Source organism: Quercus lobata, chromosome 7 (assembly GCF_001633185.2).
Source record: "Quercus lobata isolate SW786 chromosome 7, ValleyOak3.0 Primary Assembly, whole genome shotgun sequence".
NCBI classification, from domain to species: domain Eukaryota; kingdom Viridiplantae; phylum Streptophyta; class Magnoliopsida; order Fagales; family Fagaceae; genus Quercus; species Quercus lobata.
Genome location: NC_044910.1, coordinates 48,826,207 through 48,849,185, shown reverse-complemented (window position 1 = coordinate 48,849,185; position 22,979 = coordinate 48,826,207). Strand labels below are relative to the sequence as shown.

The 22,979-nt window shown below is 33.2% G+C and overlaps 2 protein-coding genes across 3 annotated transcripts; one reads left to right on the top strand and one right to left on the bottom strand.

Moving 5' to 3' along the window:
* Nucleotides 1–4,088: 4,088 nt before the first annotated feature.
* LOC115952427 (protein FAR-RED ELONGATED HYPOCOTYL 1-like) lies at nt 4,089–6,430 on the top strand. Of its 2 annotated transcripts, XM_031069603.1 has the most exons (4): nt 4,090–4,352; nt 5,390–5,769; nt 5,908–6,015; nt 6,227–6,430. In XM_031069603.1, exons 1-4 carry the CDS (start codon nt 4,315–4,317, stop codon nt 6,298–6,300), a joined length of 600 nt encoding a protein of 199 aa, XP_030925463.1. In that variant the 5' UTR covers nt 4,090–4,314; the 3' UTR covers nt 6,301–6,430. The 2 variants fall into 2 exon arrangements, with proteins under 2 accessions (XP_030925462.1, XP_030925463.1); XM_031069602.1 differs by having other exon boundaries at nt 4,089–4,352; nt 5,390–6,015.
* Nucleotides 6,431–15,902: 9,472 nt separating this feature from the next.
* Nucleotides 15,903–21,760, bottom strand: LOC115953358 (ubiquinone biosynthesis O-methyltransferase, mitochondrial-like). The gene is made up of 7 exons (XM_031070981.1): nt 21,287–21,760; nt 21,069–21,159; nt 19,035–19,083; nt 18,735–18,784; nt 17,289–17,438; nt 16,273–16,353; nt 15,903–16,163 (listed from the first exon to the last, which is right to left on the bottom strand). The coding sequence occupies exons 2-7, from the start codon at nt 21,120–21,122 to the stop codon at nt 16,056–16,058; spliced, it is 492 nt and encodes a 163-aa protein (XP_030926841.1). The 5' UTR covers nt 21,123–21,159; nt 21,287–21,760; the 3' UTR covers nt 15,903–16,055.
* Between the last annotated feature and the right edge of the window lie 1,219 nt (nt 21,761–22,979).

The following is a 22,979-nucleotide window of genomic DNA, read 5'->3' as shown; positions in this document are numbered from 1 at the left end:
GAATTTTTTCTTTGGCATGTGTTTTTTTTATTTTTTGTTTCTCATAGGTTGGGAATTTCGGGTTATTTCCCTACACATGGTCCACTCCGTCTGAGTTTGTTTCCTTCTAGCCTTCACACCATTTCTACTGCCTCTGTGTTTGTTTGATTCTACTGTACGTTTTGGTTAGTGTTTATCTCTTGTGGCGTGAAGGATGTATGGGCTTTTGGGCTCATGTTCCCTGCCTATCATCATTTCCTCGTACTGGGCATTCCTTGGGTGAAGGCCTTCACCTTCCTGTCGAGCCCATATTCTTTTTTTCATTGTGTCCGTGGGCCTCTTGGTTGTGGATCCTGTCATACTACTTCATTGTGCTTGCTATAACATTACCTCTCTTTTTATTTCTTGTTACCCATGGGCTTACGGGCTGATACTCCTGCCGTGCTAGCCCACTTTTTTATCAATCTTTTGCTCAGGGCTTCCTTAGCCCCTTTTTCACATCTTTACCTCTTTTGGGCTCTATTGGCCAACATTCCTGCAGTGCCAGCCTATTTCATTCCTCAGGTTTTCTCGGCTCATTTATTTCTCGGCTCATTTACTTCTTTTTTACCTCTTTTACTCTCATGGGCTTTTTGCTAAATCATTTGGGCTTCCTCGATCCAATACCACATCCTTACCTCTTATTTACTTTTTGGTCTTACTGGCCTTTAAGCCAACCCAATGAATTTACTAATTCATTTCCTGGGCTTCCCTGGTCTATTTACTTCCTATTTACCTCTTATTGCTCCCAAGAGCTTACTTCATTTCTTAAGCTTCTTCGGCCCATTTACTCCCTCCTTACCTCTTTTGATTCTTGTGGGCTGACTGGCCATCAATCCTATCATTTCAGCCTGCTAGGTTTGCTTCCTTATTCCTTTACTATTTTCCCTTTCCCACCCTTTCTATATTGTTGGGCTTCTTCTACTATTGGGCCCTTTGTCAAAAGTGGGCTTCAACAATTGGATTATTTTTATTTTGGTCATTTACATTGCAAGATTTTCATTTAGGCTATTTATGTTTGATTTCGTTTTTACATTCTTTTTTTTTAATCATTTTTGTTAGTATTTTGATTGTTTAGTGCCAATAAGAGCATCTCCAATAGACTCTCTAAAGCCAATTTTGGAGAGTAAACACACAAAAAACAACCTCTCTAACTCTTTTTTTTTTTTTTTTTAAGAGTTGCTACAGTAGCTCTCTTGAAGAAGAGTGCACTTTAGCAATTCAAGAGAGCTACTGTAGCAACTCTAAACATTATTATCCCTTGAAATAATCACCCGGTTGAATAAAAAATGATTTTTTTCCTCTTTCCTCCATTTCTCTTTCTTCCTCACTCCCTTTCTCTCTTCTTTATCTCAACGGCTACAAAACACAGAACACAATCCAAACACAAAAACAATTTTTCTCATAAACCAAATGAAAAAAAAAAAAAAAAAAAAAAAAAAAAAAAAAAAAAAAAAAAAAGGTGAAAAGAGGGAGACCCATCTAGTTTTTGTTCTCCAACGGCTCTCTCTCTCTCTCTCTCAAATGAGATTTTTCATATTATGAACTTTGGTTTGTGATGGTCCATGGAATTGTAAAATTATGCAAGAGGTATGTGTGAGAAATTAACTATATGTTGTCTGGAGTGTTAGGACATATGTGAATCATGTTAGGAACATATGCTATCTAGAATTGGCTAATCCTTTGATAAAACGCATTTTACTTGTAATTGGGTAGATTTAGAATATATTTAATACTTCAAGGAACAAGAGTTCAAGTCCAAGTCCAAGTATTAAAACCATGTAAATCTATCCAAGAAACAAGTGAAGAAGTGCTGCATTTTAAAACTCGACAGCTAACTTGACAAATAGCATCTATCGAGGTTTAAAAGGGATCTTCAGCCCGATGCTCAACAGCTGCTTGATAGATAACTTATATCTCGAGATTTACGAAAATCATTTTTTCAGATATGATTTCACACTAATTCGTGTATATTTGTTTAAGCTTTCTTTTCTCATAATACTAAATATATATAAAGATTATTTTAAAGGCCGTCACAGCTGAAGCCAGTAAGTGCAAATTCATGCAAAGGTTTTTCACAAGCATATTGTGACAGGAGACATTTTATGCCCTAGTTCATCTTTCTTTTGAAGAAGCTGCGTTTGTACGCCGTAGGGTTTTGTAACCAAGGAGTTTCGTGATCTTCATCGTGTTGATGAACTGAAGAATTTTGCAGCCAACATCCTTCTCAAGTTGGTGGTTAGTCATGTACTTGAATCTGTACATCAATTGGTTAGTCACATATTGGGAGCCATGCATTGAAATGAGAGATTATCACTACAGAACAAGTCCAATTAAGTATTAGGGTAATGGTTCAACTGTAGGTTAGTATAAGGTACTAGGATTCCTTTACCTGTAACCGCTTGTTATGATAATAGTGGATTCTCTGAAGTAGTGATCTTAAAATCATCCGGTGAGATTTTTGCATTGGAGGTTTTCTCCATTCGTAAACAAATTACCGTATCAACTTTATTTTCCGCTGCATATTAACTTAGTTCGTGATTTATTTGTGCTACCACGCGTATTGCATGTTAATCGGATTAATTAATTAACTTGGCTAATAAATTGATTAATTCATCACAAGGGTCAATACATTCTTGGCCTATCAAGGAGTACAAGAAGTAGAAAAACAAGAACAAAAGTGAAGATAGAAAGAGGAGAAAGAGAAAGAGAGTGTGAGAGCTGGGTGTTCTAGAGTAAAGTAGAAAAGCAAAAACAAAAGTGAAAAGATAAAGAGGAGAGCGAAGAGCGGATATACGTGTGTGGAGAAGAAGAAGAAGAAGAAGAAACGTATAGATGAAAAAAAAAAAGAAAAAAAAAAGGAAAAAAAATAAAGAAAAAGAAATCAAAATTGAGAAATATTACCACAATATTTTTGTAATAAATCTTAAGTGACAGATTGTTCTTAGCTAATATTGATGAGTAAAAATAATAATTTCAGTAGTAGGTTCAAATTAAAACTAGTAACAACTTACCACATATGATTCTTTTGTGAAATTATTACAAAAATGTTGTAAACGTAACACTTCTTATTAAAATTAGATGATCTTATAACTCATATTGTTGTAACAAGTGTTCAATGATATTTGTTAAAAAAACATTATTGGAAAATTTAAAAATATTACTGTTGGAAGATTAAAAAATATGGATATTGAGAATTTGAAAAATATAATCATTATAAATGGATGAAGTAAGATTAAAAAAAGAAAAAAGAAATAATGAAAAAAATAATATTTTAATGAGATAGAAAAAAGATAGAAAGTATGTTAGAAAGTGTATATGAAAAAGGAAGTAAATAAAAGATAAAAATTATTATTCATATTCTAAATTGTACAAAAATTTGGAGAGATGGTTGAAGATACTCTAAGTGATGTCTTTTAAGCCACACCACCTATATAACACCAAATGTCACTAGATTACTAATGAAAATGAACAGCGTTTCTAATAAAATAACAAAATTAAACATGATAGGTCAAAAATGATAATTTTGCAATGTAAATTGTCAAAATAAAAATTATTTTAAGATGAGTTGGATAAGAACTTTACTGTAGAGTTAGCTCTAATAATTCTAGGAGATCTTAAAGCACAGGATGCAATAGGCAATGAGAAGATGGAGGATGATCTTAATTTGAGTAGAGAATGCAATGGTCAATGAAAAGATAGAGGATGAGAATCTAAATTTGATAAGTTACCGACAAAATTGATAATCTAATATGCTCTGCTTTTCTTTCCACCACCACCTCGACCTCCACCTCCACCTCCACCTCCATCCAAACACAGTACCAAAACAAAATATCGAAAATTAAAAAAAAAAACAAAAAAAAAAAAAGAAGGATAGCGTGGGGCCGACAAAACAACGAGCCTCGCGCCAAAATCACGTGGACGAGACGTGGTGCTATCCAAGTCAGCATCAACTTATCACGCGCCCCCCCACCAAACATGTACGACAAACAATGTTTCTCGGTTCCACGACCAAACCAAGTAAAAATTTGACTTCATTATTCATAATGAACCCGTAAAGAAACATAAATGGCCTTTATGCTACGAAGCTGGTGATCACACGCGCTGTGTAGCAGCTCATAGTTTCACATGCCAAAGATAAGTAGAAAAAGAATAAGAAAGAAACAAAGAGTGAGAGAGAGAAAGATGACACTCACACACTAAAAGAAAGTTACTTTATTCTGGGATATCCTGGAAGAGAAAACTGTTCCGATAGTTCTGGGTTTCAGAGACTAGCTCCTATAGTTCTGGGTCGAGATGAATGAATATAACGAGAACCCATCAGAGATTAACAGGTTTTTATTTTTGTTATTATTTATTGAAGTTAGTGCATATTTTTGAGTTAATGAACCTATATGATGATTCCAGCTTGTTTATATGTGTACTTATTGTTGAAAATCAGCTGAAAGTAAGTAAATTAGGAGTGTATTCTTGTCTTGGGTTGTGTTTAATGCAGAATATTTGTGTGCAATTATGAGTAATTTTGAGTAGGGATTAATGGATCTCTTTGTTGGATCCACTACTTGCTATGCCATTACTCCTTGCACTTAGTTCAGAAAAAGAATTTATATGGTTGATTCTATGCCATGTGCTCAGGCCGTTTCACATTTTCTATAAGTAAAACCTATTTTGATCAACAAACTATGATACTTATCAATTGATACCTTGTCAAAAGGACTATATATGTGGGATTAATTTTTAACTTAACAACAAGGGACTATCAGAATAGGTATGTATGAGTTTTGAGTCTACACATAAAGGGAAGCGTTAGAATAACGATTAAGCGACTCAATTAACCCTTTCCTAATGACTTTAAGTTTTTGGGACAAATGATAGTTTATCAGGGTTCTTCCGCACGAACTGAAGATAATTTTTCTCATTCTGTATTTGGTTCAAATTAATATTCTTAAAATTTTGTATTAGGGTCCTGCATTTATTTACCAATGAGTTTACTGGTGCTTATAACTAAAGGCCTCACGTTATTTATATACCTCGTGTTTTTTTTTTTTTTGGTTGAAAATTTTACCTCCTTTTGCAACAAAGAGCATCACTAATTCTAGGCCAGTGTGATTGGGTTCACATATAGTGATTGTTTCCTAAATGTTATCTAGCATGGGTTTTTTGGTCTAGTTTCCAAACCTAAGATTGGGATAAGCATGTCAATGAAGAACAAACCAAGCTTCAATTTCTCTCTTCTATTTTGAGCTTGTGAAGACTAAAGTGAGTTATATTATGTGCATTGCCTATTTTTACTTGACTAAATTATTGCTACATATAGCTTTCAGCACGGGCCTCTTGTTATCTTTTTTAATACTTGCTTATCAATCTTCAGCTTCCAAGTCAATAAAGCTTTCAAGAATAACGTTATTAGCTTCAACAAGAAAAGAAAATTACATGCGGAGCAATTGGGGTTACCCATACCAAAGCATGGATGCTGGGATCACAGCTTCGCTTCCGAAGATGTCACTGTGTTTGAAAAAATTCCTAAAGCAGAGAGCTTATGTACAAACATAATCAACAGGAAAACAGGGGGAGCAACCATGGTCAACAATGAGTCAGAACCTGAATCAGGGGAAGGTAGCAATAGCTTTGCTGAAGATTTGGTTTCTGCCATGTCTACATATGATGAAGCTAGACTTCAACCAGAGTATGCAAACACACATCTATCCGATGGGCCATCCACTTCATCTGTTAATTGTCCGAGCAATTGTGGTAAGTACTACTCTTTGGGTTCCAGAAAAGACAAAGTAGCATTTCTGAGTGGAGGGAATCCTTCTTCCCATCACGATGGATTACAAGCATTTCAGAATGCCGAGGATGACCTCCTAGAATTTGGTAACTATGATGCAGATTACAATTGCTTGGAATATGGAGAAAGTATTGAAGATATTCTCTACTCCAATGGGGCTAACCCAAATAAGTATGTTCTTTCATCTGGAAGATGGAACCTAAACCAAGGTAATTTAGGATTCAACAGGAAGTGTATTTGTGTGGCTTGGAGCTCAATATATGTGATCATGCCTGTGATGTGCATTTGTATGGGGGTTCATACCATCCCATCTTCTTCCTGTCAGTCATGTCTGCTAGTATTTATATGTAATTTGTTGCATAAAGGATCTATATTATACTTTTTAGGGTGTGGAGAAATAATTTCGTTTTTTGAATGCAGATGCTCAATCAGGCACTAGGAAACCAACCATTGATCAAGAATTCGAGCAGTACTTTTCCATGCTTATGCTGTAGCAGCAATTATGTTGAAATAATTATATGCATCTGCTGTATATAAATTTTGTGACTGACAAAAATATGTAAACAGCTTGCTATTTTTGGTCATTCCAAATGATCAATGTTAGACTACTCTTACATTTTCCCCTCCCCCTGCCTTACTCATCCTAGATCTTGCTTGCATGTGTTACAGTATAGGAAACTCTTTTTTTTGTGTCCCAGTACTTGCGTAATTTCTTTATGTAGGTATCTTTCCCAAGAATCCCTTTTCTCCTTAAGATTAGAGGTTGATAAAAGAAAACACCTACAAACTCAAAGCCCTGGGCTAGTCCACTTATTTCCTCCAATGAGGAATGTCTTCTCACCGAAGCTGTAAAAGTGAACATCAACAATGCTGGTCCCTTGGGGTGCACTTCAAGGAGGTAAAAATCATCTAAATAATTTTTTTTGTTTCTTGCTCAGTCATTTTGTTGCCAATGTAAATATCTCTATTTGGAGATTCATGCTTAGTCATGAATCATGATGAGTGATAAATAAAGATCCATGATTCATCCTATTAGGAACAATTGTGTGGTGAACAATTATTTGTGAAAAGTCACATTAAATAAGTGTCAATAACTAATCCCTTGATGGAAGAAGCTTACAAAGGACTAACATTAAAATAGAGATAAGAAGAATTCTCTCTAAATTTGGGTTTGTTCTTCAAGCACTTGAACAATTATGGCTGAACAAATGTTCCACTATCCCGCTATGTTTATTCTGTATGAATTTTTCTTACATTGTGATATTTGAGCTTCCTTCAAACTTTATTGTTCTCTAATTTTAGTTTGAGAGAGAAATTCTTATCAGAATTTGTATTGTTAGTTTAGTTTTTGTATTTTGTAGATTGTAATTTTCTCTACACATTTTCCATATGTTTTTATATTTTCCACATGTGATTTATAATTAGTTAGAATTAGTTAGTTTGTTAGTGATATTTTCTTGATTGTTAATCATATTTTCTTAGGCTACCTCTTTTATATATAAGAATGCTTTTTCTTTTTCTTTTTTGAGAAAGATATATATAAAAATTGATGTAATTAATACACATTAATAATACTAAGAAGTTTATTTATCACTCTCTATTTTTTGACTTGGTATCGGAGCAGACTAAAGAGATTTTAAGGCAGTTATTGCTTGAGGATTGTTATTAGCAATGAAGGTCCCTGCAATCTTAGTGAACCTCAAAATAGTGGATGAGAATTTGGAGAACCATTGTCGAGATTCTTGCTTCAACCCATACAATGACTTATTGCTACTAACAAACCTCAAAGCAATAAATATATTATATGCTCTGATACTATATATCACCTTAAGGTTAGTGGGAGTAATTATATTTTCCTAGTCTTATATGTAGATGATATTGCACTTGCTACAAGTGATTTGAGTTGTTACATAAGGCATCCTATATACTATGAAGTTATAAAAGAAGCATTATGGGTATGTTTTAAGGGGGTAGATTATGTACTGCAGCCTTTACAAGATTTTCTATGATAATTGAGTGTATAACTATTGAGTTAATTATTGTTGATTCCATGATTAAAAATTTGCTGGCAAAGCAATATGGAAGTCATTTGGGCCTGTGACTTATTAGTGTCTAATTTCTCTCTAGTGGTTCTATGTTTTGGACATAAATTTGGTTGTTCTTAAAGAAGAAAAATACACGATTTTTTATTTATTTAATTTTTGCACCTATATGTATACATTTTTATCTAGAGGGTCCAAATAGCTAAGTGGAAGTTCATTTACATTGAAATTATGACTTATAAGGGGCTGTTTGGATTTGCAAGTTTTCATCGCTCATAACTCTGTTTCATCACCTATAACTCAGAATTGGTGGGTTCCACAGAGAGAGTTTGTTTGGCTGTGTTTTCAAGTTTTGTTTCCATCACTCAATTCTCTGATTTTTGAGTGATAAGTTAGCAAAACTGAAAACAACTTTTAGGTATTTTTGAGTTATGAAAACAGAGTGATGGTGGCATTTTTGTAAATATATTCATATGGTGGGCCCATTTTTTGTGTCCGGTCTTTTCCTACTAACAAACTATTTTAGGAAAAAAAAAATTAATACAACTTTTATGAGAAGTATAAAAATTGTATAAAAAAAATTAATTACTTTTTTCCTTCATAAAAAATTTCTAGAAATATTTCCTAAATTAATGTCAGCATTTGTTAACCTTTCTACTTAGAAAAAATAAATTATACAATTTGGAATTGAGCAATTTGACATGCTGGATACACTAAATTCCTTCCTATTCCAAATATGGTATGAAAAGTGTGTCGTAAAATTGTTTTGTTTTAAAATTTTAAGAAGAAGCATGCAATTAGGGCTGTCTAGATTCATCCAAGTACCTGACCCACCCGAAGAACCGGTCGACCCGACTACTCCGGCGGGTCGGCGGCGGGTCTTCATCACCAAAAACCGATTCTGGCGGGTCGGGTTTCAGTTTTCCTCCCTTAAAACCGAAAAACCCGAACCGATCGAAATATTTCTAGATTCCGGCCCAAAATTTCCAGAATCCGGCGAAAAAACCCAAATTTCGGTGATATTTTTCCAGATTTCGGCGCTATTTCCCTTAGATCCGATGAGATTTTGACCGGATCTGGCAAAATCTTATCGAATCCGATGAGATTTTCGCTATATCTAGCGAAATCTCATAGAATCCGTTGAGATTTTCGCTGAATCTGTGTTTTTTCCACCATTTTCTCGTCGTCCCAAATCCGACCGACTCGCTCGCCACCCATTGATGTTCTGAACCGCCCGACCAGATTACTCTGGCAGGTCGGCAGCGGGTGCCTTTTTTCTCCACCCGATTCCAGCGGGTCGGTTCTGGGTTAGGCACAAACCCGACCCGTGGACAACCCTAGCTATAAGGCTTGATACAAAACAATTCAAGTATAGACTTATTTATGAGTTTATATGTGTTAGCTAAATATACGCATTACACATATCTTAATAATGACATGGCCAACATGAGACCACTACCCATTACCTTAATTTTTTCATTCCTTCTAGACTCACCAAGAACCACTTTAGACTTTAGTTATATTTAAAAATAAATTAATTAATTAAGTGTTCCACATATGATTCTTCCCCATCAATCATCTAATATAATGTCATGAAACATGTTAATATTTTCCCACTCATAATAGTTAAAATCAAGTATTTTCTAGCTCTTCACCATCTAACATGAATGTAAAAATTGTATTTTGAACAATTACTAAAACTCTAGACAAGAAAGGATGAATAAATGAATTTAATTGTGCATATTTTTAACTTAAATAATAGCTATTCATTAGTAGGATTAGACACTTGATAAAATGAGTAAACTATTTTTTTCCTTCTTAATTTTAGAGATTTAAGCAATTGATAATGTAATTTTTTTAAATTTTAAGCTCAAAAGTTTGACCTGAGCTCGAGTTTGAGCTTGATATTAAGTTTGAACTTGGCTTGACTAATTAATCAAGCCAAGTCAAGCTCAAACTTTTTGGCTTTCCCACAAACTCAAGCTCAAACATCATTTTTAAGCTTGCCACATACTCGAATCAAATTTGAGCTTTTGATTTTTTCTAACGAGCCAATCTTGAACATGCATTATTCAAAAAAACTTGGCCTGTTTGGCGTTTACGGCTCTATTGTTGATCAACGTGAGACAGTCATAAATGCAACAAACGGTCTAGATTGGGCGAAAATGAGGTGCAATGTAGGTCTGCCCGAAGGACCAAAGGGCGCAACGTAATTCAGAATTTCTTTGGTAGAGGAGTTTGAATAATATTGTTTGAGTGTTTTTAATATATGTGTGGGTGAAAATGTGTGTGAAAATGTGTATAAGTGTGTTTGAAATGCTCAAAATAAGCTACCAAATGGGCCTTAGGATTTGGAATTGGATTGGCTGGAAAGAGAGAGCTGTGAAGTGGGGCCCAACGTGACGCGGCGATTAGTCAATTTCCAGAAGCTCAAGGTTCAATGCATGGGGATATAGATATAATTATAGAGCACTCACAGCAGTGGTGCTATATTACTATATTGCTATATTTTAGCTCCTCAAACACCAAAATGATGCTCCAGCAGTAGAGCTAAATCTATTTTTTTTTTGTTTCATTGCTACAGTGCACATCTATTTATAGATGTGCACAATTCATGAGAGCTAAAAAAAATACTATTTTATTCTACCGGTGATTAAAATAATTCCACTTGCACATTTTTTTTTTCATTCTTTTATCCGTGCCTCTCTCTCTCTCTCTCATTCACTCTCATCTCATCTCTCTCAATTCACTCTCTCAACTCCGGTGATTAAACTCTCTCAACTCCGGTCTCTCAATTCACTCTTTCAACTCCCACCAAAGCTCGACGTTACCGACCCACCAGCCATCCCAAGTCGCCGATCAGCCTTAGACCCACGCCACCATCCGCCTCAGACCCACACCGCCGATTGCCTTAAACCCACTTCTCTTCTGCCAATCCACTTCAAGTGAGTTCTCTCTGTCATTTTGTAGTGGATGCTTGAGATTTTTGATTTGGGTATAACACAAAGAATGGGTATATGATCAAAGAATGGGGGATTTTTTATTTGGGTATAACATCAAAGAACGTGTTCAATAATTTCTTTTTCTTGTTCTTTCAGTTTATTATTTTAGATGCAATAATTTTTTTGCTATTCTTGCTCAATGAAAAGTTCTGTCATTTGATCTCAGAGCATCCATTCGTTTTGATTCAGAGCTTCCATGAATGGACAGAATGTATTTGTATTGGAATGTATTGGGAATTTTATGTTTGCAGGAATTTGTTGTGTGGTTTTCTTGTAATAGAAGTTTTTGTCCTAGTTTTATGTCCTAGTGGCGGTGGCAGCGGCAGCGGCGGTAGTGGTGGCGGTTGCAGGTGGTTGTGATTGTTGTTTATTGTAATGGATATATTATTTTATTGTGATGTTTATATTATTTTATTGTGTTGAAAGCTGAAATAGATCAACTGCTACAGCATGTGTGTAAGTAAAATAGAAAAAGTAACTTTTGGTAGAGTTAAAAAACTAAATTTTTAGCTCTACTACTGTGGATGCTCTAAATAAGGCATAGGATAATGCCATGACCGACGCCTTCCACTTTACAATTTTTGTTTCCAATAACAGTAAGTATTGACCCAACCAAATTCACATTTGAATGTATTTTTTTTTTTTTTTTGCTTGACATCTAAATGTGATAGGGATAATAATAGATAATGTTAAAATTATTACTCTAATTTTAACTACTTGTCAATATATATATATATATATATATAACCGAAGCTCCTGACCTCTCCACAATTTTTCACGTCAGCATTACTTAAATAAATATAATACTAATTAATTAATCTATATATATAAAACTCGTGTTTGGATTCAATTAAGTAGACTAAAATATTAAAAAGACTCACGTTAGGATTAAAACACAAAAAAGACTTGCGTAAGGATTCAAAAGAGAAGAGACAAAGACTCATGTTATAACTCCTCTCTTCCCACCTCAAAACCCTAGCAACCTTACCCCTCTAGGGAGGGGCAATTGGTTGGAGGATGGTCCCTCCACCCACCACCCACGTACATTAGCTATGCATCCATTAGTCCTTGCAAAGAGTCATAGACCACCTATCTCTATATAAAATTATAAATAGATGGAGATGCCACACACTCTTTCTGTAGCAAAAGGGGAAAACCAAAGACACATCAAAAAGAGCAAATGAATTCGTTCATCCCTCACTCAGACTTAGAGTCGCTGAGATGAACGGCCACATGCTGGGCAATCTTCATTCCGAAAGCAACATGTTATGTAAGTTAGGTCAATAATTGTTAAAAAAAAAAAAAAAAAAACACTTCAATAATTGTGAAAAAAAAAAAAAAAAAAAAAAAAATTTATTACTAGGTTAATTTTAACATGTCATGCTTTGCATCAAATTCAGGAAAGAAAAAAAAAGGAAATAGATTTTAACTTATAAAGTTCAGTTTTTATAAGGTTAGTTTTGTTTATAAATCAAACATAGTAGTACATTGTTCAGCACTTAATATATTTATAATCAATTTCCAAGTCAGTGTTCAAAAATTAAACCAAAATTCTAACTGTGCAATCATAAAAATACTATTATTGGTGTGAATTTTATGGAGTTGTGATGTTTAAGATTTAAACCAAAATTCTTTTAAATTATTTATAATATTTTGTTCTCAGTAAATTTTCTATCTCTTTAATTTTAGTATATTGTGTTTCTTAAGCTATAAAGAGATTTTTTTTATATTTTAAATTTTATGGGATGTAAAGAGATCTTTGATTTCGTGAAGTAGTTTATACTCTCCTTCTTTGAATTGATTTACTCACTATCTTTGGCACTTGCCATTGGCAATTACTCAAGCCACTCTTATAGACCAAATTAAATAATTCTCCAGTCACCATCATTGATAAATGAGAAATCAAATCAAGGTTATAGTTTTTTTATTTGGTCCAAAAAATTATTTGCTTATTTGTTTTTTTTTTTTTTTTTAAAGCAGAAAAGAAAGTATGGCATTGGTTTCTAGAGTTTTTGTTTGTGATATAATTCCATTAATCTAGGAAAAAAATTACATTACTTATAAAAAAAATTTAAGAAAAATCTCAGAATATATTTTTTCTCAATAAGTATTAAAAAATTTCTATTGTCCATGAAATTGCTATTGTCTATTAAAAAATTGCACCTGTAGATCAATATTTATATTTCTTAACTTGGCATTTTGCACCTATGGCTGAAATTTGCGTGGATCTTTGGAAGCTTAGAATTCTTTTCTTTCATTCACCATGGTTTTTCATTGAGTAATTTCTCTCTCTTATTCCTCTTGATGAGTTTTGTATTTGATTAGAAGAAAGATTTTTTGCTTTGAAGGTCATGAAGCACCTGTCTCATTTTATTTGTCCTCACCACAAGGAAAACATTCAGGTAAGACACATAATCTATTTTAAAGTTTGAATAGAAAAAACCATATCATACAAGTGCAAGAGATAAATTTTTAAGGGATGAGCTTGATTGTTTCTTATTGTCAATAATAAATCATTTTACTGCAATACTAGTAATTATTTAAGAAATCCGATATGTTCATATTGCTATAGAATAGGGAATGGTAGAAGCCAACTTTATTACAACTACTTAAATTGAGTTGAGTTAGTTGACTTAATGTCATACAATTGCAAAGTATTGCATAAAAGATAATGGAATTAATTGTTATAATTTTTATTTTCTTTCCATGTTTTGAATTTTCTCTATATTATTTTTACAACTGAGTAAAGATTGAGAAAGTGATATTATTACTCTAATTTGAAGTTTAATGTGTCCCCCTCAAGTCATGGTCTTTATTTATATATTCATGGTTGGTCTTTATTTATATATTTCAGTTTATATTTTTAACCATTCATGAGAAATTAAGGCTTAGTTGCACAATATGTATAAATTCTAATGACATAATAAGCCCATATTTTTGGGATTAATAGTTTATAAATCCTTTGCATGACAACAATGAGATTTGTATAGCCAATCATGTTTTTCAGAAGGCTACTTTAAATAGTGAGTCAATGCGTTTCTTACATTTGGGTATTAGTTAGAATTGCTTTTTCAAATGAGCGTATACCAATAAAAGTGAATGTGTATAAATTTTGTTTAACTATCCCGTGCATCGCATGGGATGATGACTAGTTTATATATAAAACAAAGGTTTAACTACTTTAAAATCTTCAAAACTAATACGGTAATTTATGTGATAATGATTGGTGGACTTCAAATATAATAAATGAATATTTAAAATATATTTTGGTGATTGGTAATACATCAATTTGTAAACTCTATGTAATCAGGGATGGCTCTGTTTTGGTGAAAAAAAATTTACATTCCTATAGACACCCCATTTTGCGGTCACTCACAAGACCTTTAAAAATTGATTTTAAATTAATATGAGTTCTTCTAAAAAAAAAAAAAATTAATGAGTTGTTGAACACCCCAGAATAGTAAATAAATAAATAAATAAAAAACTTGACCACCCTAAAACAAACTTTGAACACTCTAAACAAAAATTTGAACTCATTCAAAATAAAATTTAACCTCTCCAAAATTTTGGTCTGTTGAGCTTGAAGGTTAATTTTAGTAATTTGCATTGAAACAGCAAATTTAGGTCAATAGTTCAATTGTCAAACTGCAATTTTATCAAAGTTTAATTGTGATTTTTAAAATTTTGTTTTCAAAAGGCATATTTTAAAATTGCTATTTATTTTTATATAAAAAAAATAAACACACACACACACATTTTTCAAATATCTAGTTTATTAGTACTTGCTTTAGTCTTTAACTAAACTAGTTTGTAACCCCATGTATATACATGGATACACTTAAAAATATACAACAAGATGCATAATATAATTCTTATATATATAATTTAAATACTATTGATAGTCATTTTTATATTTTGTTAACTCATTAAAAAATTTTGTAAGGATATTATTAGGTATAAAATGTAAATTGTCCATGTTTATTTATTTATTTATTATTGTGAAGCACTTTTTTTTTTTTACAATTTTTTACAATTCATTTATTCTAGACTCTTTGGTTTTTGTACTTAATAACTCATTTGGATGAATATTTATAACGTTGTCCCACGTTTGATTCTAAAATTAAGAAATAAAACTCTTTAAGAATAAATATTTAGGACACATGGCGCAAAATTGAAACTCTAATTTGGAATTCTTATTTGAGTTTCTCTTAGCTTTACCTATTATTATTATTATTATTATTATTATTATTAGATTTGTTGAATTTATGTAATTCATTTTGTACATACATATATGCACTAAAATAATGTCTGAATGCTTTATTGAATATAATTAATGTCATGGTTAAGAAAATCACTTGTATTGCAAGATTAATCTTCTAAGCGAATTCATATTAACTTGAATAATCTTCTTTTAGATCTTAGGATATAAGAAAATGTCTCATATTTTCATCTTAATGATTAGGATGAAATAAGAAGAGTATATTTACAAATAGGTTCTTGTGTACCTTTTAGCCATGATTTCCCAACCAAAAAAAAATAAAAATAGTGGAGCGTTGCATCTGTTTAATCTTGATTGGTTTAAAGAATATAAAAATTGGTTGGAACATATTTTGTTTATATTGTTATTTATTTAAATAAGATGTTGATAATTGAATAGGAGATTAGTAGAAGTAGATGAATGATTGATCGGTTATGCATATTGAAAAAGATGTAATTGATAACATTGATAATAAAACTATTACACAATAATTTCAAAATATGAAAACTGTAGAATGAAAAATTTTATACTTTATGTATTTACATGTTTTTTTTTTTTTTTTTTTGCGATGCCAATATATTCATATTTTATTTTTATTAATTTAAAAAAAAATTAAGTTCAAGTTTTATTTTTATTAATTTAAAAAAAAATTTAAGTTTAAGTTTTATTATTATTATTATTTTAAAATTTAAGTTTCTCAACAAACATCATGAAAAAAATTGATAGAGTCACCACTGCTTGTAATAAAAGTTGCATTATCTTTAGCATTATTCATGATAAAATAATGGCCCGTATAAAAATCAATATTTGTCGTAAATGTGTTGGATCTACCCATCATTATTTGTATGAACAAGTACAAAAATTTCATCCACTCCCCCACCAAAACCAAAACAAAAAACCAAAAAAGAAGAGAACAAACTAGGAAAATTATAATGGTATATTCTTATCTATTGGCAGTTTTTTGTACCAAAAGCAATTAAATTTACACTAATATCATCAGATAGAGACCATCTTCCAGTCAAGGGGCTGTAAACAAATCCAGCCATTTCCCTGACCTGCAAAAAGCCAACCAGACAGCAAACAAGCTTTACTAAAATGTGCAGAGGTTAGTAAGGCTAAAACATGAGGCAGATGTTCATGAAACATCATGAACATATTTTACTCAGTGATATTGGCACGTTGAAGGATCAGGACTAGTTCTTCAGGAGTGAGAAAACTTGACCATTCATGTGTACCTTTAGGAAGCTGTAAAATATTAAGTTTATCAAAATGGTGCCAATAGGAGCGAAATCCAGAATTTAAATATAAACAACTTGATCAGTTAACTAAGGTATTAAACCAATGTATATTGAACGCGTTTGACTGTACTAACAATTTCATAAGGTAACCACAGTTCCAAGTTAACCCAAGAAGCATCTCAAACTTTTACAGATAGTCTACGTGAAATGTTTCTGCAGCATTAGGAAAACATGCTTCATCGTTTTCTTAGCCTTATTTTTGAAAAACCAAATTACATGAAATTCATGATAATCTGATAGCGGACTATCAATTCCAGCTAAAAATTATCTACTTTTCCGTTTGCAAGTGGAGTTCACCTCCAGATTTGACTAATTGAAATTCTATTAATTGTTGCTGTGAAGGCAATGAAAATGGAACAATCTAAATTCCATGGGCATTGTAACATTCCTTAATAGTATGGATCAATTCTAACTTAATCTAGATCAAACTGAAAAGTGGATGACCTCGGCAGACCCATAGATGAGAACGCTTTGTATGAAAATATTCAAATCTTTAGAAGAAAAGATTCATTTCATTGAATCATCCACGTTACGCTCATATGTATCAAGTTCTTGTCATCTAGAATACACTCAAAAAAATCAACGTGAACCAACTTGTTAAAAACAAAACCTCAACTGTTTAAGGAAAACAAACTTGTTGCCAAGTATAAAGAACCAGTTTACCACTATGGCATGTATCCTGTAGTATGATTTAAGGATAACACCTATTTCTGAAATAGATAATCAACATATATAGAGATCAAGGTGGATCTCAAATAGACACAAGTAAATTTCAAAGCATGTCACCAAGTTTCAAAATAAGGCATATCCAGCAGTGCAAGAGGTGCTACATAGATAATCAAGAAGCTATATTAAGCTGTAGAATGATGGAAATAACTATACCCAATGGAGGAGGTACTCTGCTGCAACAATGGCAGTTGCATATGATCTCATAGAACGGTTAATTGTTGAAATTATAGTAGCTCCATCAGGAACAGTTAATGCTGCCAGAGACTTGCAGAATTCAGCAGGATTTGCTACGTGCTCAATTACCTTAAGTAAAATTCCAATTGCAAACAAATTGGATATGGTCAAAAATAGGTAACACATAACTTAAAAACAGTTTGAATACACTCTAGAGAAGCATGAAGAAAAGTGTACTAAGAAAAACCCAAAGTTTTGGGAACACCATTATATTTATACCTTTGTTAAACCTTTCCATTAATCATCACAAATATACCTTCAATTTCAATTTCATAGGTGGATACTCATATTATCTTTAGCGGAAATCTAAATTTATCTTGCATAATTTATGTTTAACTGTCCTGTATTTACAGAGGACTTCCAAACGGGATCCAATTTGATAATGCAGGAGCATTGAATCATGTAACAAGCTTGACGTTTATTGAGCTTCAAGGTCAAATGTTAAAAGGCTATATGTATCAAGTACTATCAACTATTAAGGTTAGTATCATGAAGTATCTCAAAATGTAGCATATATAGTCTTTGAAGAGTTGCCAATGAGCTATAGCTTAACTGGCACTTGTTCCTACCATATTAATGAGATGGTGGATGAGGCCTGGGGATCAAGACCCATTAGGTGTGTGAGTAACTTACCAATCAAGGAGAAAAGTGGGGGCGATATCTTTGAAGAGTCTTTTTCTAGAAACTTTTCCATCCAATGGTAAAATTTCAGATTTGCGTTCTTATTTTCTTGAATCCCAGAAATACTATTGCATGGTCCAAAAAAAAAAGAAAAAAAGAGATAGATCTTAAATCCTCTTGCTATTTGTTTACAGTATTCTTTTGCTTTATTCTTTGATCACCTTTAATAACTTGAATCCTAGCATAATAGTCTTTCAAAAGGTCTTGAGAGAAGACTTAACAACAAAAAATTTCTTATGAGAGGACTTTGCCATCTAATATTAAAATCTCATTTTTGTATTTTTAAATCTCTTGAAACCAGCAACTCATGAATTTTGAGTTTCAAGTTTCAACTTCAATACTCTTGTATGCTCATCATGATAAGTAAATGAAGGGAAGAAGTCCAAGATTATATGCAAAACCAGAAATAAATGGATATCAACCAATCATTTGGCCATATCATAACTATAGCAGGGCAAATATATGGTAGAAGTACACATAATATGCAATATCACTTAAATGTTTCAAAAAGAAGCAAATGTGCTAGGTAAAACGAACTTGATTTTAGATCCAACATAAAATAAGTAAGACAATTACATAGGGTATCTGTAATCAGTATGAATAACGAACTACATAATAATATTTATACATACAAGCACGTGTACATATATATGAAAGAATGAGAGAGAGAAAGAGAGAGCATACTTCTAGAGCAATCACAGCATCAAACTTCCTGTCTTCCTCTACTAGCTTTTCTGTCCAAAAATCAAATTCAGAAAAACTTTATACCAGATTGCAATAATATGACACAACAAAACAATGTCAATTATGTTACTTAGTCTATGTCACATAGCCACTTAGTCCCACTTGAAAAGGGATGTAACCATCCATTGTAAAAGATGACACAGCTTACAACAGAGAAGCAATGCAATTTGAATGCTCCATGGGAATGACATTACCATAAAGCCTGTCCTACAGAGGTAGTAAACAAGATTGGGCACATACCAGCTGTTGTGCAACAGTACTCAATAGTTGAAGTCACTGGATCCAAATCCTGCGTGTTAACAAATTTCCATGTTAAAGTCTATACAATCTAGAAGAACAAAACAAATGTAATCCTTGAAAACCCAAATTGCAATTTATTAAGATTTTTCTCATAGATGAACGATACATTTTAACCAAGTTGTTAAGATCTCCAAAAGTTATTTCTGTTAGCAATTAGCAATCCAAGAATTAATCAGGAAATTATTGGAAATAATTCAGAAATACATTATCATAATATATTCTGCTCGGAAGAATTCAAGAATATACAACAAGTAAAAAGAAGCAAAGAGAGAGAGAGGGTAGCACCAAAAGATAGTTCCGAACGTTATAGAATAATCATTCAAGATATTCTCAATCCACTAAAAAAATTTCATACACCATTTAAAATACAAAAAAATAAAAAAATAAAAAAAAAATAAAAAGGCCATAAGCTTCAAGAAAATATAGATTTAGAATCTGGGATGACAAGCTGACCTCAATTAGTTGGGAATTAAGGGTTAAAAAAATTGAAAAAATCTTTACTAGTCATCTTTGGCCCACATAAGTACAAAACAATACAGTGGATTATAAGAGATTGTTGCAAAAATTGGAAACCATGTTCACATTATCAAATAATTTCAGAATTTGTGCATATTACGATGTCAAAAAAATACCGTACACAAATATTTCCAGAAAAGAAAAGTCCTGGAATAAACCTCCGGTAACTAATCAGAATTTATTTGTGGGGGAGGTGGAAGTGAAATTGTTGTTGTACCATCACATACACACATAACAATAAAAGAGAGAGCTGTGGAGGACAGCATATTTCCAATGAAAGCCCTAGCATGAATATCTTAATACTTATAAAAAGCTAAAGGACAATCTTTTATTATAGGCTGCAATGAAAGTGCATACTCATAGATAAGTGCAATTTACATGCTTGATGAAACTAAAATGACAACTATCAGCGTCAGATTCTATGGCCTGGTTTTTTATAAATGTCCTAATAAGGGTCATTTTCTTTATCTAGTCTAGTCATATACAGTCCTAACAAGGGTCGCTATATTCTTATCCAAATGTAGGACTTAAGAATAAAACATAGAGATATAATAGGAAAATTAAAACAGAAAAAAGAATTAACTAAATTCCTCTCTCAGAAACCCTAGTCCAATTAAAAGAAGGTGAGAGATTTGCGAAAAGAAGGGGTGAAAAAAGGGCTAGAAAAAAACAAAGACATGATGAAGAGAGAAAGACAATAAGAGCTGATTGAACTAATGCAGTATCTCCAGGTTTCCAATAACTAAAATTGTAAATTATCGAAAGCCCAATGGCATATGTTCTCTACATATTTAAAACCCTCTGCCCCTTACTTATAAGACAAATTTAACTCCCACATCAGTCACCATTTAAACAACAATTTGCAGGGTAACCACATTGTATACCCAAATTTAAACTACAGCTTAATAAGCAATCATACAACTAGCAAGACAAGTACTTGATGAACCTAATCCAGTAAGCCTACCTAAATACGAGAATAGAGAGGCGAGGAATACCCAATGAACTACAACAGCAACAAAACCTTAGTCCCAAAACTTTTAGTGTCGGCAATAAATCCTCAACAAACTAATCAGGGTCAACTGCATATATCTCCACCATTCTATTCTATCAGAAATCATACTTCCTACAACCTCCTTAATAAACATGTTCCTTTTATATCACTTTGACTAGTGTTATTTTAAGCTAGATGCACCAACACTTCATTTGGAGTGCCGTAGCCATGAAGTAACGGTGTCCTATCTATTTTATCATGTTATAATATTTCAAAAATTGCCCGTGTCACCATATTGTACCATACTGTGTCCGTGCATCCTAGATTTAAGTCTTCCTCTACCTCTAAGAGTACCCAATGAACTACAAAACCCAATATAAAACCAATAATTTATATTTCCAACAGAAACTTGGTGGAGTAAAAAAATTATATACATAATACGTGTAATGTAAAGCAGAAAAATTTACCCGAAAATGTCGACAAAGAGTGGAGCGAATGAAAGCAAGTCTTGTAGGATTCATCACATGCAATGGCTTAAATGGCCCTTCAGAATCCCACCTATTCATAACACCGAAGCTAAGTTAATTCAAAATTTCGAGTTGAAATTTCTTCCATTTTCCTCTTCCTCTTTTTCTCACCAACCAAACAGAGGATTAAAAAAAAAAGAGGAAATAAAAAGGCTGACCAGGTTTCGGCAATGGAGGCGAATTTAGCGAGCTCGAGGTCTTTCAAAGAGGAAGCTCGTTGGAATCCTCCAGTAGAGGAAGAAGAAGAGGCATTGGAGAAGAGCTTATAGCTGAAGCTGAGGGGAGCTCGGTTAGGGTTAGAGAAGTGAGAGAGCGAATGTGATTGTTGATGGAGATGGAGGAGCTTAGGGCTCTGAGATGGCTATGCCTTACGAGCTTAGAAGCCATGTCTGAATGAAGCTTGAAGGAATGAATTTTGGTTTTGGGGAAGAAAACTCAAGTCCAACCCGGGTTTTTTGTTATCCAAGGCGTCCCCATTGAGCACCGTCGACTCAGCGAGTTTCTCCAAACTCGCCGCCCAGAACTCGCTCTGACTCACCTCCCGGCCTTCTGCTCCTCCGCGAACCTCCTCTGCTTCCCCGATTTAGCGCCGAGTCTCGAGAAGCACGACAAAGACTCAAACTTTGCTGGGTACGCGGACCAGAACTTCACCAACTACGGCACCGATCGGCTCGGCGGACCCGACTCGTTCAAGACCTACTCCAACAACCGGAACTTACCAATCATAACCACCTCCACCATCAGCGACAATCACACCCACAATCACCATCACCACCAGTAGTACACAGTAGGGAAAAAAAAAAAAAAAAAACCCACCAACCCAAATCCCCGATCTTTTTCCTCAACCCAAACCGAACAAAATAACCAAACCACAACAAAATCCACCTCTACCATCGCAGCACAACCAAACCACAACCACCATCACAGTAGCCTCAAGCTCAACCAAAAAACTAGCAACCAATTGAAAAAAAAAAACCCCATAAATCTCACCCTCAAGATACCCAAGCCAAGAGCACACAATCCACACAATTAGAAATCTTAAAACCTAGATATGCAATCCAAAGAGACCCACACAACAACCATACACCACGACCCCAATAGCCCACCCACGAACCCAACAGCAGAGTGGAGGTGAGGGAAGAAGAGCCTCAACCGTTTCGACACTGAGACCACCCACAAAATGTTTCGGCACCGAACCCAACCACAATCAGCGATCATGGGTCTTGGTGTTTAAGACGAAGAGAGATTGAGAGACAGAGTAAAGGAAAAATGAGATAGCAAAGAGATAGAAGCGGAGAACGAAGAGATCAATCAGCATTGTCAACGCTGGGCAGGGGCTTGGGTCGACGGTGAGTGAAGGAATTGAAGCTTGCAACGGATAGAAATGGGGAAGGAGGAGAAAGAAAAAAATAAAATAAAATATTATAACCATCAGTGTGAACACAAAATAAAATAATATATTCTTTAGATATGCACCGGAGAAGCCAAATTTTTTGGCTATAACTCCCCTGCTGCAGCCATCTTTTTTTGTGTTTTGGTGTAACTAAAATACCTATATAGCTATACACTATTGCAAATATTCTTTATTCAGCAAAAACATTTATGACAAAAAAATTAGAAAAATAAAGATCTAAAAATGGTATTTGTGAAAGTTGCTTGAAGAATCTTATGAAAACTATACTTTATCTCTCTATGTAAAGTTCATAAATCAAATCTATTTGCATTAAAGAATACATAACAAATCTTACAACAACAACAAAAAAAAAAAAAAAAAATTGCTCCAACAATATACAATAAATCTTGCTAAAAAATAACAAAGGAAAGTTTAAAAGAAAAAAGAAAATAAAAAAG